Consider the following 15,103-nt stretch of genomic DNA (forward strand, 5'->3'; position numbering starts at 1 on the left):
CACAGAGATCACACCAGTGATTTGGAAAGGAGCTGCATATTGGACACACAGAAACCATTAAGCCAACAAAGAGATCACGTATTTGATTTTCCTTTTTTACAAACTGTATTTGTTCTGCTAGTTCTGGTTTTGGAACAGACTTTGAACAACTTATTCAGATAGTCATATCTGTTGTGATTTATTTACAGGGAGTGCAGAATTATTAGGCAAGTTGTATTTTTGAGGATTAATTTTATTATTGAATAACAACCATGTTCTCAATGAACCCAAAAAACTCATTAATATCAAAGCTGAATATTTTTGGAAGTAATTTTTAGTTTGTTTTTAGTTTTAGCTATTTTAGGGGAATATCTGTGTGTGCAGGTGACTATTACTGTGCATAATTATTAGGCAACTTAACAAAAAACAAATATATACCCATTTCAATTATTTATTTTTACCAGTGAAACCAATATAACATCTCAACATTCACAAATATACATTTCTGACATTCAAAAACAAAACAAAAACAAATCAGTGACCAATATAGCCACCTTTCTTTGCAAGGACACTCAAAAGCCTGCCATCCATGGATTCTGTCAGTGTTTTGATCTGTTCACCATCAACATTGCGTGCAGCAGCAACCACAGCCTCCCAGACACTGTTCAGAGAGGTTTACTGTTTTCCCTCCTTGTAAATCTCACATTTGATGATGGACCACAGGTTCTCAATGGGGTTCAGAACAGGTGAACAAGGAGGCCATGTCATTAGATTTTCTTCTTTTATACCCTTTCTTGCCAGCCACGCTGTGGAGTACTTGGACGCGTGTGATGGAGCATTGTCCTGCATGAAAATCATGTTTTTCTTGAAGGATGCAGACTTCTTCCTGTACCACTGCTTGAAGAAGGTGTCTTCCAGAAACTGGCAGTAGGACTGGGAGTTGAGCTTGACTCCATCCTCAACCCGAAAAGGCCCCACAAGCTCATCTTTGATGATACCAGCCCAAACCAGTACTCCACCTCCACCTTGCTGGCGTCTGAGTCGGACTGGAGCTCTCTGCCCTTTACCAATCCAGCCACGGGCCCATCCATCTGGCCCATCAAGACTCACTCTCATTTCATCAGTCCATAAAACCTTAGAAAAATCAGTCTTGAGATATTTCTTGGCCCAGTCTTGACGTTTCAGCTTGTGTGTCTTGTTCAGTGGTGGTCGTCTTTCAGCCTTTCTTACCTTGGCCATGTCTCTGAGTATTGCACACCTTGTGCTTTTGGGCACTCCAGTGATGTTGCAGCTCTGAAATATGGCCAAACTGGTGGCAAGTGGCATCTTGGCAGCTGCACGCTTGACATTTCTCAGTTCATGGGCAGTTATTTTGCGCCTTGGTTTTTCCACACGCTTCTTGCGACCCTGTTGACTATTTTGAATGAAACGCTTGATTGTTCGATGATCACGCTTCAGAAGCTTTGCAATTTTAAGAGTGCTGCATCCCTCTGCAAGATATCTCACTATTTTTTACTTTTCTGAGCCTGTCAAGTCCTTCTTTTGACCCATTTTGCCAAAGGAAAGGAAGTTGCCTAATAATTATGCACACCTGATATAGGGTATTGATGTCATTAGACCACACCCCTTCTCATTACAGAGATGCACATCACCTAATATGCTTAATTGGTAGTAGGCTTTCGAGCCTATACAGCTTGGAGTAAGACAACATGCATAAAGAGGATGATGTGGTCAAAATACTCATTTGCCTAATAATTCTGCACTCCCTGTATATATACCTGTGCTCTTTGTGGCGCTCCCTTAATATTGTTTATTTGGAATATTATTTTTTGTTAGGGCTTAGATACGTTGTATAAAATACAGCCTCAGGAGTGTCAGATCTGTAGTAACACTTAAAGTTACGATAGGTGCAGTCTGAACGTGCTAGGAGCAGAGTAGGTATAGGAGGTAGAAATCAGCACTTGCTTAGTGTCCTCCAGGGACTTCGACTGGCTTCTTACGTTCTCCTGACTTTACCAGGTCTTCAGAACAGTAGCTGCGTATTCTCTGGGTGACACAATACAACTTGCGGCAAACACCTCTTCCTCTTTCAGAGTAAGTATATTCGTTCATAGATCCACTCTGGGCTGCCAATCACTCTAAAGTCTCAGCCCTACGCTTTCTTTATCTCTGAACCTATTTGATCGTTTACCTGTCAGTCACTCCTCTTTGACAGATCATCTGCAGTGACGCTCCTTTGTGCTCACTCCATAGCCTAATCGTAATATATGTATTTACAGACATATATAAGCATATGGACACATAAATACATCTGTACACATATATAGACATATATAAGTGCATCGGAGCCCTTTGAATTTAAGTAGATGAAAACATGTTAAAGCATATATATGCAATATTCATTTTTTATAAAGGATTTAACTATGTATTTAGTTGAAATATTTCACATTTCAATGTTCTGTATATAGCAGAATATGTTCTATGTATTTAAAAAAAGATATTCCTATATATACAGTATATATATATATACAGTATATATATATATATGTATATATCTATACCTATATATAATTATCTATTTTTATAGATATAAATATATATTGTACCAAAATACCATCATATATATATATATATATATATATATATATAAACATATATTTATGAATAAATAGAACATATTTTGCTATGTGAAGAACAGTGGAATGTGAAATATTCATATTTTTATGTCGGGTTAGCATACCTGAATATGCATTTGGGTTTGCGTGCTGGTAGGGTGTTTGCTCCATTGACTTCAATAGGAGAATATGTTAATGTGCGTGCGATACCGAAAGTTTGGCTTTTTGCGCGCATTGGATTAACCCACAAGCAAAAACTTTTTACTTTCAACTTGTAGTACACTTGCTACTCGACGTGAACAAAAATCTTACTTCTAGCGCAGGTACCGTTCGAGCGATAGCGCTAAATAGCGCTCTACTTGTAATCTAGCCCTTTGTGTCAGAAATTCATGCTAAACCCTCACCTTAGGGCAAATTTTTACAATGTGTGACAAATTACTGGGACAATTATAGCACAAGGTAAAAAATGTGACCTGTCCATACGCACAGTGTGCAAGTACCATACATATCATATGTCTTCCAGAATCGAGAGGCCTAGGCTTAGTAAGGAAGGCATGTGGGAGGAGTCACAGATGTTTGTGTTGTACCCTGACCAGTAGGGGGATTGGTGGAATTAGTGGGGTAAGAGAGGGTTTGTTAAGCTGTTTCTGATTTTATTTTAGAAAGAGTGACTTTTTATTCCACAATAGTATTTGTTTCTGTTCTTTAAAACTATTATATTTTTAGGATAATCTTTAGACAAATTATATGAAGGATGCAAAGAGAATTATTAATTAGACAGACCACTGTTCATCTTCTTTAGTCCTTGAGGGCTTTAAACAAGGGAGTGAAAATAATTTATTTAGCTGTTAAGCATCACACAGGATAATCCCTCTGTCTTCAGCTCTCAGGCATATATGTTGGAAAATCAGAGCTTTCTGTTTCATAGAACCAGTTGCCAGCTCGCCATTATACATTTCTGATCTGTAATGTTCCTGCTAATAATTGTAACAAAATCTAAACTGTTTGTAGATTGTTGATGATATAGCAGCATATCAAACCATGAATTTTAATTACAAAAAAAAAATCAAATGTAATTTCTGAAAAGCAAACGTCAATAAGTAATTATAAGGAATCTGTCTTTTATTGAAGTCCTGCAGAAATTTCAGTGACAGTTTCCCTATAACATGGACCAATTCACTAGTATAAAAATAGCAAATTCCCACCACTGTTAATCATAATAATTATAGGAAAAAAGCTTTGAAAAGAGCAATTAATTTAAATGGACATTAAAATGTTTTGGTATTGTAAAAGAAAATATTAAAATATACCTAGTAAAAAGAATTTGGACTAAACCTTCTTAAATTTTTCCTCTTTTTTTTTTTTTTTTTTTTAAACTGTGAGAATTGCAAGTGCATATTTTACACTTCACAAGCCAAACCCTGCAGCTACACTACACATTACTATTTAAGTAACTGAAAACAATGCAAATTGTGAGAACAGTTTTTATGCTTTTAAAACATTTGTATGCAGACACTTTGCAGTGTAATTACTGATATATTCAATGCACATTTAATAAAATATATTTTATATCCCTTTATCTTGACCTACTATGAATTTTGGAGACTTTAAGGCAGTGGTTCTCAACCAAAGTGAGCTCAAGGCCCGGTAAATTTTAGCTAGACCGGTAGTTGTATATATGTGTATATATGTGTATATATATAAATATATATATATATATATATATATATATATATATATATAAAGTGAGCAGCAGGGGCGGGCTGATCAGCCAAGCAAATAGGACCTGGGCCGAACTACCAGCAAGTAAGGGGGCCCACAAATGACATCTCCACAGATCCTGGTGCATTCCTTAAGCTGGAGTTTTCAATTGCCCTATCAGTAACTAAGTAAGTAAGTGTGGGTTTAGTGGGGGCCCTGGCGGGGGTCTGTCGATGTGAGGGCCATGGAGTGTGGGGTCTGGCCCTGGAGGTTGGGGGGCCTGATAGGGGCAGGTCAGGGAGGCTACCATGTTCATTTGCATAAAATGTAATACATTTTGGTCTTCCTGGGGCCTTGATTGGTCTCAGTCTGCCCCTGGTGTGCAGTGGGGTAAGAGTGTGCAGTGGGGGCATGACAGGTCGGGGCCCACCAGCAGGGCTATCACGGCCCGGTACTGGGCCACGGCCCGGCTGTTGAGAAACCAGGCTTTAAGGGACATAAAACCCATGTTTTTATTTCATAATTCAGATAGAATATACAATTTAACAAAAACTTTCCAATTTACTTCTGTCATCAAATTTGCTTTGTTTTTTTGCATCCTTAGTTGAAGGAGCAGCAATGCACCACTGAGAGCTAGCTGAACACATTGAGTGAACCAATGACAAAAGGCATTTATGTGCAGCCATCAATTAGCAACCAGCTCCTAGTAGTAAATTGCTGCTCCTGAGCCTACCTAGGAATGCTTTTCAACAGATGATACCAAGAGAACAAAGCAAATTAGATAACATAAATAAAATGGAAAGTTGTTTAAAATGTCATGCTTTATTGGAAGCATGAAAGTTGAATTTTGATTTTGCTGTCCCTTTAATACATTTATACTTCTTAGCTTATTTCACAAATTTTTCCAGAGAAGAATAAATATGGATTTTAAGGTATTGGGTTACTATGCAGATTTGCTGTGTGTTAACAGCAAACCTGTTGTTCTGGATGAGTCATATAAATCCATATCTATTGCAATTCATATCTAATTCTGAACACAAGAAATGTGGGCTTCAGACTCATGCCAGGAATGGTAGCTGCCCACAGAGTTTGCATAAAACCCAGCTCTGTCTATCTATTATCCTATTATAACTATAATTTTATACATAATTGAATGTGTAACCTTGTAGCTAATCCTCTTTTTTAGCTAATAAATATTTAAAGGAAATGTAAATCTGATTCTAATTCTATTTTTTTTTGTAGGTTGTAGAATTTTTACTCAACCAGTCAATGGGGGTCTTGAGTCTAAGCCAGCTGAGAATGTCAGGTCAAGGGTCCCAACTCACATAGGCCTATTACAATCCTATAGAAATGCTTATCAAACGATTGTCAACAGAAAAGCACCATTAAAGTCTATGGGGATTTTTGTTTGATAAATCATTTAATAAGTTTTTCTAAAAGATTGGGATTAACCCAATAGTTTATTAATGCACAGTGCTGCTGACAATTCTCTATATGTAATAAACATACAGAGAGAAGTGCTCAACCAGGAATGAACAATGGCTCAGTAGCTTGTTATTTGGTGGGTCACCAACTGCACCTCACTGATGAGGCCCAAAAAGGATGAAACATTTGTTGCTTGCTCTCATTCAGAGGCTAATTATCTAGTATTTCAAGGCTGGCCTGCCTTTTGTCATGATCAGATTGATATGCTGTAGGATATATTGAATACTTTCTGTTTATTTCTCTTTCAAGAAAAAATCTGATCTGTTCATCATGTGGCGCTTGCAATTTTCTGAATATAAAAGGATTTAAGGCATACTCTATAAATCCCTAATTAAATTGTCAATTATACTTAATGTGTGTTACCCAAGAGATGCTATGAAAAACAGCCAAAGGACAGATGTTCATTTATCTGACATCAGGCTTATTTTCACTGCACAGAACTACTTCAGTTTTTGTTTTGTCTTTAGCTGGTTTAGGAGGAAGTAGCTAAAGAGATGTTCTAGCAAAACTGACAAACTGATCAATCGTCTGGAGAATATTCATAGCAACATTTCTCTTTTACTGTGTTTTGTGACCAATACCAAGGGATAGATATTTACCAATTTTTTTAAATCATAAACATCATACGTTCAACAGAACATGGACTGCAAAACGGAAATGTACATTAGTGCATTCGAATTTTAAATAGAAACATTTTTTCAATATATGTTTCAGTGACAGAAGCCATTTTCGGTATTTGTTTCACTTAACAAATGCTGAAAACAAATATATACACAACTGCACAAACCTAACAATTATGCACTTTTCCGTTTTATTTAAAATTTTACTACCTAGTTTCAAGAAAAAAAAAATGATTTTAAAAATAATAATAATAACCTCTTTAGCGGTTATTCTTTCTTATACATTTCATAAGTATGTAAATAACCCCATTGTGGCGGGATAACACATAGATACTAATGAGTATATTTGCAATAATAAAATGCTCTAAAGAATTACAGAATTGTATTATTGAACTGAAATATCCCTTTAAAGTGACTATGTAATGTATGATTTATTTCCCCATAATGTGTTTGTTTTACTATCTACAGAGTTTAAACTGTATGTAAAATTGTTCATTTAGGTTTATTTGTATTTATTTATTGTATTTTAAATTGTTGGTTTTGCTTATTGAAACCACAATGCATTGATCTCAAAAACATCCATGAGCTGAGCCTGTTGGAATAGAAAACCAATTTATCTTATTAATTTCTCTATTCGCAAAGCCAATACTTAGGTAATGAAAATGTCATTATGGGGGTTGGTTTCAGCAAGCAAATCCAGCCACTTCATTTGTAAGAATTAACTTAACCCCTTAAGGACTGGGAATTTCAAAGAAAAAATTGCCCATAAGACCAGAGAATTTTTTGCATTTTTGCTATCACTCCCTTTTAACAGAAATAGATATATACAGATAGATATAGGAATATCTATTTAGAAATACATAGAACATATTTTGCTATGAGCAGAACATTGGAATGTCAAAATAATAATAACAGTAAATACACAGTATAACACTTTATTAAATATGAATATTGCATAAATATGATTTTACATGTTTTCATCTACTTAAAGGGACATTAAACACTAAATACATGCTAGATAGAATGATGCATTCAAAGAAAAGATTAGTCCATGACTAACATGTAGATGTATTTTTTAAAGTTTCATTAGTTGTTTAAAAAGTGACAAAATAAGTGTAAAGTTTTAGTGTCTATAAAACACTGGGAGCTGCCATGTTGTAACTTAGGTTACCTTCTCTGCTGTGGCCAATTAGGGTCAGTTATAAATAGGTCACTAGAGTGTGCAGCCAATGGTTGTGCTGGATTTAACAGTGTTCTGCACTTCCATTTCTAACAGGAACTGAAAAGCTCACAATTTCAGAATGGAATTACAGGCAAAGAGGACAAAATAAATAATGAAAGTATATTGCAGAGTTGTTTTATTATATACAATTTATCATTTTATAGTACCATCTCAAAGTGTTTAATGTCCCTTTAACTACAAAGGGCTCCACTGCACTTATATACAGTATATGTCTATAATGTATGTGTAGATATGTATTATGTGTTTATATGTGTATATTTGTCTGTAAATTCATATATACACATCTAAATACATATGTACATATATATATATATATATATATATATATATATATATACAAATTTAGACATGTATATGTACAGTATCTCTATGTTAAAGCCCATTGCCTGCTTTTTTTTTCTAACACTTGAGACCTCATATCTTTGAGCCCTTATAACTTTTTTGTGCAACATTTAAAAAAAAAAAAAAATATTAGATGGTGTTATGAGTGTAACTGTATTTTGTAATGTATTTTTGATGTTTTTTTGTGACACTTTTTTGTTTTGCGAAACAGTTAACTAGAGCCCTCAATTGCGTTTAAGCAATCGTGTCTAATTTCTACTTGTAATAGGAGCAAAAAACCTGAGGCACGCAAACAGACGCTATAAACCCCTTGATGCTTGCGTATAACTGTTAACACACCACTCGTAATCTGACCCAATGTATTTACTGTCCCTTTAAACAAAATGATTCTTAAATGTAATTTTAAAACAAAATTGCAAGTTATTTTCTGATTTTAAAGGGACATTAAACACAGATATTAATATCAAATGCTTAATTTTATGTAGCAAAATAACTTTGCAATATACTTTCATTATTTTTTTTTGTTACCTTTTCCTACATTAGCGCTGTGGAATCTGTTGGCGCTCTACAAATAACCGATAATAATACAGAGGTAGCTTTTTGCGACGGATAAAGCACGTAACTTTTTCGATGGATATGTTTATTAATAAATATTTAAACTGCAACTGAGAAAGCAACAGGGTTTAACTCGGGTTAATCAAATAATACCCAATATGGATTCTAATTTTTGACATGCCAATATTTATATATTAATGTATAAATAGATATATATCTGTATATGTATTGATATATAAATATTGTCATGTCAAAAATTATAATCGATATTGGGTATTGTTTAACCCAATTTTTGCTCCTTTCGCATGCGCAGTCATTGTATACCAATGTAAACCGTCATAAAAAGCTACCTCTGTGACTCTGTGACTGCGCATTCGCATTGTCAGTCACAAGGCATAGCTTGAGGAATTTCTTCACCATCAGAAAAAGTCCCTGCTTTTCAACAAAAGATACCAAGACAACAAAGAAAAATTGGTAATAGAAACAAATTGGAAAGTTGTTTAAATTTGTGTTGTATCTGAATCATGGAAGAAAAATTGTGGGTTTCATATCTCTTTAATAATGTTAATTGACTTTTTTAGTTTTGTAACCATTTCTTATTCCATGTTACATTGGCAACATCTGCAATACATGTTTACGTGTAGTTTAATGTAGTATTACTAAAATATTTAGTAAATTAACAAATGTTTATGTTTTTACAAATGGGTAAACAAAGTGACTTTTGTTTAAATAAAGTAGGTTAAATTGTTGACCTATTTAACCCTTTGAGCACTAAGCACTTTCCCATCTGGATGCTAATTTTTTGAATATTTTTTTTTTAACTTTTTTTTTTACAGACCCCCAAGACTTACACTGTTGGAAAGGTTAGGTGATTACCTTTCCAACAGTGGGTCTTGGGGATCTGTAGCTGCTTAGATGCCTGAGATACAGGCTTCTAAGCAGCATGCCCCCTCCTCCTATACTTAACATTGTCACCACGCATCACGTGAAGCCCCGGCGATGCCTGTCACTCTACAGGCACGATCGCCGGGGTAGGAGCGGTTAGGAGCCCCCAGATCTCCCTCAAGGTGGGAGAGTGCTCATGACGGCTCTGAGCTGTCATTAGCACCAAAGTGAGAAACTCTGTGACGGCTCAGAGCCGTCATTAGCACTCAAAGGGTTAAGGAAAAAAAAAATCGCAGACTCGCAGTACAAAATTGCTGAAATTGTAGGTGTATCATGTAATTCTGTAAAGAATATTAAAGGGACATTAAACCCAAAACATTTTTTTTTCATGATTCAGATAGAGAATACAATTCTAAACAACTTTCTAATTTACTTCTATTATCTAATTTGTTGTATTCTCTTGCTATCATTTGTTGAAGGAGCAGCAATGCACTACTGGATTCTAACTGAAGACATGGGTGAGCCAATGACACTCGGTATATATATGCAGCCACCAATCAGCAGCTAGAACTTAGTTCTTTGCTGCTCCTGAGATTACCTAGATTAACCGTTCAGGAATGGATTTCAGGAGACGGAAGCAAATTAAATAACAGAAGTAAATTGGAAAGTTGATTAAAATTGCATGTTCTGTCTGAATCATGAAAGAAAAATTTGGAGTTTCATGTCCCTTTAAGAAAAAAATGGATTGCAAGGATATTTGAGCCCAAAATGGAAGAGCACTTGTGGTCGACATCATGTTGCTTCACTGACAAAAAATTTTGAGATATCTGTAATCAAAATAGGAAACTGCCTGTCAGAGTCTTGACTTAAAGGGACAGTCTACACCAGAATTGTTATTGTTTAAAAAGATAGATAATCCCTTTATTACCCATTCCCCCATTTTGCATAACCAACACTGTTATAGAAATATACATTTTACCTCTGTGATTAACTTGTATCTAAGCATCTTCTGACAGCCCCCTGATCACATGACATTTTATTTATTATCTATTGACTTGCATTTTAGCCAATTAGTGCAGTGTCTGCCACAAGCTACGGGCGTGATCACAATGTTATCGATACGGCTCACATGAACTAGCACTCCCCTGTTGTGAAAAGCAAATAAAAAAGCATGTGATAAGAGGTGGCCTTCAAGGACTTAGAAATTATCTAGGTTTAGCTTTCAATTAAGAATACCAAGAGAACAAAGCACATTTGAGGATAAAAGTAAATTGGAAAGTAGTTTAAAATGACATGCCCTATCTGAGTCATGAAACTAGACTGTCCCTTTAACACATTTAGGATGCAGACATCAAGGTATCCGAGAGAACAGTTCAGTGGCGATTATCTGAAGAGGGCCTGTTAGGCATAAACCCTGCTCGCAAACCATCCCACAATCCATTTTTTCTTCAATCAAGTTCAACCTTTCACATGTTCCGGTTACTATAGTTGACCCAAAAAAAGGGAAAAAAATAAATAAACAAAAAAACAAAGCAAATTTAAGCAATTTGTGTTGTTATATCACACAATAAAAACTCGGTTCAAGCATTGAAGACACATAACTGTACAACATTGTTAAAAATGTATTGTTTTCTGATTATTTATTGAGCTGTGTATCTGACCTACTTCCGACTTGCAAAGTCTTTTGTTTATGGCAAGTTGCACAATACTCCCCACTGTTTTCATTTTGAGAGACACCACATACATGTATCATTCTGTCTTGTCTAAAAAAACCTTGAAAAATCTCTTGATTATTTCCAATGCTGTTCAAACAAAGCTGAAGAGTGTTGCAGGGTCAGGGTTCGGAAATCTGTAGGATGCACCCCAGCCTGTCTGGAGGCAGCTGAAAAAAATATGTCACTATAAATAATTCAAGTGATGTTGCAGAAGGTTTTTTTTATTATTTATTATGAAAGAGCTTTTAGAGACATTGAAATCCTCATAAAATATCACAGAATAGTTTCTATTCTCTGGGTACAAGTTTACATCTTTGTTGTAATTTTTTTTTTCCCTACAGATTTTAGATGTGTCAAACTCATTTTCTATGTTAAAAAAGTACATTGTAAAGTATTTAGCATTTTTTCCTGTTAGATACATTGATTTACCCAAATATTTAAAGAGACACTAAAATAAAAAGTAAACTTTCATGATTCAGATAGACCATACAATTTTGAACAACTTTCCAATTTACTTCTATTATCTTATTTTTCTTTATTCTATTGATATCCTTTGTTGAAAAGCCTACTTATGTAGGCTCAAGAGCAGAAATGCATTACTGGAAGCTAGCTGCAGATTGGCGGCTGCACATACTGTATAAGCCTTTTGTCATTGGCTCACCTGATGTGTTCAGCTGGCTCCCGATACTGCATTGCTGCTCCTCCAACAAAGGATATCACTTCAAATGTATTTGGATTTTCTCTTCAGAATTGAAATAACAAAATCATATACATTTTCTTTGAGTTTAAAGTGCCATAAAACATTTTGAGTTATGTGCATATTATAGGAGGGTTAACTGAGGTAAAACAGTGTATGAAAAAAGTGTAAAAAAAAAAGGATTTTTAATAAAATTTCCAAAATCTGCAAAATGACTTACTTTTTAGTGTTACCATGTGTAGCCTGCTCCACCCTCCTTATCAGTGTTCTACTCCAAACCTTGTGGTATCAAGTAACAAAGTGTGCATGTGAGGATAATTACTTATGCAAGGGGGGGTTGAGGAGGGACAGCAGGTACAGGTGTTGCCAAGAGGCTTGCTTGTTTCCATGGGGATAATGTTTAATGCTTTGTAAAAGCTTCAGCATTATACTGTGTACTGCTCTAGTCAGAGTGTTATGTGACTGTGCCCCTTGCTGTGCATGTGCACAAGTGCATTCTGCAGAAGCTATGGCCTGGATAGCATTGTTATATATGGAAATACCCAGGGAGGAGCTTGCTGCAAACAAAACTATGCCTGAATTAAAGGGGTTAAAGGGGGGTTAAAACAGAAACCGTTTTGCAGGTAAGCTTTGGCTGCATTATTAGAAACTTAAGTTAGTTATGTCCCTTTAAAACAGTATAATAAATGCCTTGAACCTGCATAGCCAGAGAGGTAATTAAATGACATTTCAATATTTGAATTGGAGACTCCTTAAAGCTCTGACAGCGCAAATCAGATTTCATGCTGTGGAATTAGATGAGGTTGCTTCATTGCGCTGTCAATGTATCAGGGACTCTGCGGTTTCAGTCTAGAGATAACTTTTAACTGCTTTTAATTTTAATGGCAAACAATTTAGATTGAATCTATTGATTGTCAGTTAGGCTGAAATGCATTGCTTTGTAAGGTGATGCATCCTTCTCTGACAGCTGATAATGGAAATCTAATTTGTATATTACTTAGCATAGAGTGACAACATGTTGCTAACCAGAAAAATGCCACTTTTGAGAAATGCTTAGGTATTATCTTTGAAGACATCTAATTAAAGCAATTGTCCCTGTTTTTGTAGTGAGTTAAAAAGGACAAATATTCAGGCAAGCAGTTTTTTTCATTGTAGAGAAGATTCAAGATTGCAGGATCTCCCTTTCAAGTGGGCTGGGTTCCCTATCTCATACCCATTACTGGGAGGTTGATTTCTGCTGCTGTATTTAAATTTGTAGTATAGGTGGCAATTTCAACTGGGAAACACAGCTATATACATGACAAAATAAAGCTAAAGTAGTTTTTTCTTTCATGATTCAGATAGCGTTTATAACTTTAAACAACTTTCCAATGAAATTCTATTATCACATTTGCTTCATTCTCTTGGTATCCTTTGTTGAAGGAGCAGCAATGCACTACTGGGAGCTAGCTAACACAATGGGTGAGCTATTGACAAGAAGCATAAATATGCAGCCACCAATCAGCAGCTCCCACTCAATCTAAGTATGCTTTTCAACAAAGAGAATGAAGCATTAGTGCAAAGCAATTAGATAGAAGTAATATATAAATTTGGGTTATTTAAAATAAAAAAAAAACAGAAATATTATATGAGTAGAGAAATCCTCCTGGGTAAAAGAAGCTGCCATTATTGTACCTAAATGTTCATGCTTTTGGTTTTATAGCCAATATACTTGTACAGAAGTAAGCACAATGCACGCTGGTTGTAAAATTACAGAACGGAAAACTTGCTATTACTAGAATAGTCAAGAGGGGGCACTCAACTGAAAAAAAAAGGAACATTAAAGGGACAGTCTACTCAAAATTAAGCTTGAATGTCATTTTAAGCAACTTTCCAATGTACTTAAATCATCAAGTTTGGTATGTTCTCTTGGTATTCTTTGTTAAAAGCTAAACCTCAGTAGGCTCATATGCTAAAGTCTAAGCCGTTGAAGGCCGCCTCTTATCTGAATGCATTTAACAGTTTTCACAGCTAGATAGCGCTAGTTTATGTGTGCCGTATAGATAGCATTGTGCTCACTCCTGTGGAGTTACTTATGAGTCAGCACTGATTGGCTAAAATGCAAGTGTCAAAACAACTGAGATAAGGGGGCAGTTTGCAGAGACTTAGATACAAGGTAATCACAGAGGTAAAAAGTATATTAATATTACAGTGTTGGTTATGCAAAACTGGGGAATGGGTAATAAAGGGATTATCTATCTTTTTAAACAATAAAAATTTTGGAGTAGACTGTCCCTTTAAAACAATTTTGTTCTTTGCCCTCTGTAGAAAAGTAGACAAAAACCTAAGTACTAAAATGGTCGGGTCTATTACTTTATAGAAACTTGGTAGAAACGAGAATTATAATTTTTTTTAAGAGTTTAATTACAGGAAAGGAGACAAAATAAATGATGAAAGTATTTGCAAAGTTTTTTTTTTTATGTCCCTTTAAAGGGAAACTGTACCATACAATTTACTTCCCCTTGAATGACTTGTTAAACCTACTGCAAAGTATTAAATGTATGGTAAATTGTTCGTTCATGTTTGAAATAGCTGATTTTGCTCACTTCAACCATCACCCATTCTCCCCAAGAACATGCCCATAAAAATGAGCTAAGCATGCAGGTAAAGCAGACCTGCTAATGTTATCTAGGTATAAACCTAGTTAAATATTAAAATTTCCTGGGATCTTGGTAGACCAATCCTGCCTTGGAAACCAGACATGGACATGCTCACATGTTCTAGGGCAGACATCCTGAAACTTGGCCCTCCAGAGGTTTTGGAACTACATTTCCCATGATGCTCAGCCATCTGATATGCTGACTGAGCATCATGGTAAATGTAGTCCCAAAACCTCTGGAGAGCCAAGTTTCAGGATGTCTGCCCTAAATAGATGTAACTGCACCTCACTGGCAAGGCTCAGAGAGAATGAAATATATCTCTGGAGTTTGTCTTGTATTTTGGTCTTAGCTATCTTTTTGGCAGGATATTTCTACACTGTGAAAAGAACAAATGCAACAGCAACATTCCTTTAAAAGGGTTTAAAGGTATTAAGGTGTTACATTCAGGGCTGTCTTTAACACAGGGCAAAAGGGGCAGCTGCCCAGGGCCCTGTCTTTGTTGAGGGGCCCAAGAGTCATGCCAGACTACTGATGTCATGTGACATGGGGGGCACACACAGTCAGTCCTAATACTGTCACAGTCAAAGTTCTCTGCTTATATTTATTTGTGAGAAACGGTGCCAGACC

The 15,103-nt window shown here is 35.6% G+C and overlaps 2 protein-coding genes across 2 annotated transcripts in view; one reads left to right on the plus strand and one right to left on the minus strand.

The window, feature by feature from the left end:
- HTR6 (5-hydroxytryptamine receptor 6) overlaps positions 1–15,103 on the plus strand; it is a 61,075-nt gene that overhangs the window by 31,471 nt on the left and 14,501 nt on the right. The window lies entirely within an intron of this gene.
- Positions 11,037–15,103, minus strand: part of TMCO4 (transmembrane and coiled-coil domains 4) — a 148,904-nt gene continuing 144,837 nt past the window's right edge. Inside the window, exon 14 of the mRNA XM_053690304.1 lies at positions 11,037–11,307. Coding sequence (XP_053546279.1) covers positions 11,260–11,307 — 48 coding nt within the window. The 3' untranslated portion in view covers positions 11,037–11,259. The remainder of the gene's footprint in view (positions 11,308–15,103) is intronic.

Source organism: Bombina bombina, chromosome 8 (genome assembly GCF_027579735.1).
Source record: "Bombina bombina isolate aBomBom1 chromosome 8, aBomBom1.pri, whole genome shotgun sequence".
Classification (NCBI taxonomy): Eukaryota; Metazoa; Chordata; class Amphibia; order Anura; family Bombinatoridae; genus Bombina; species Bombina bombina.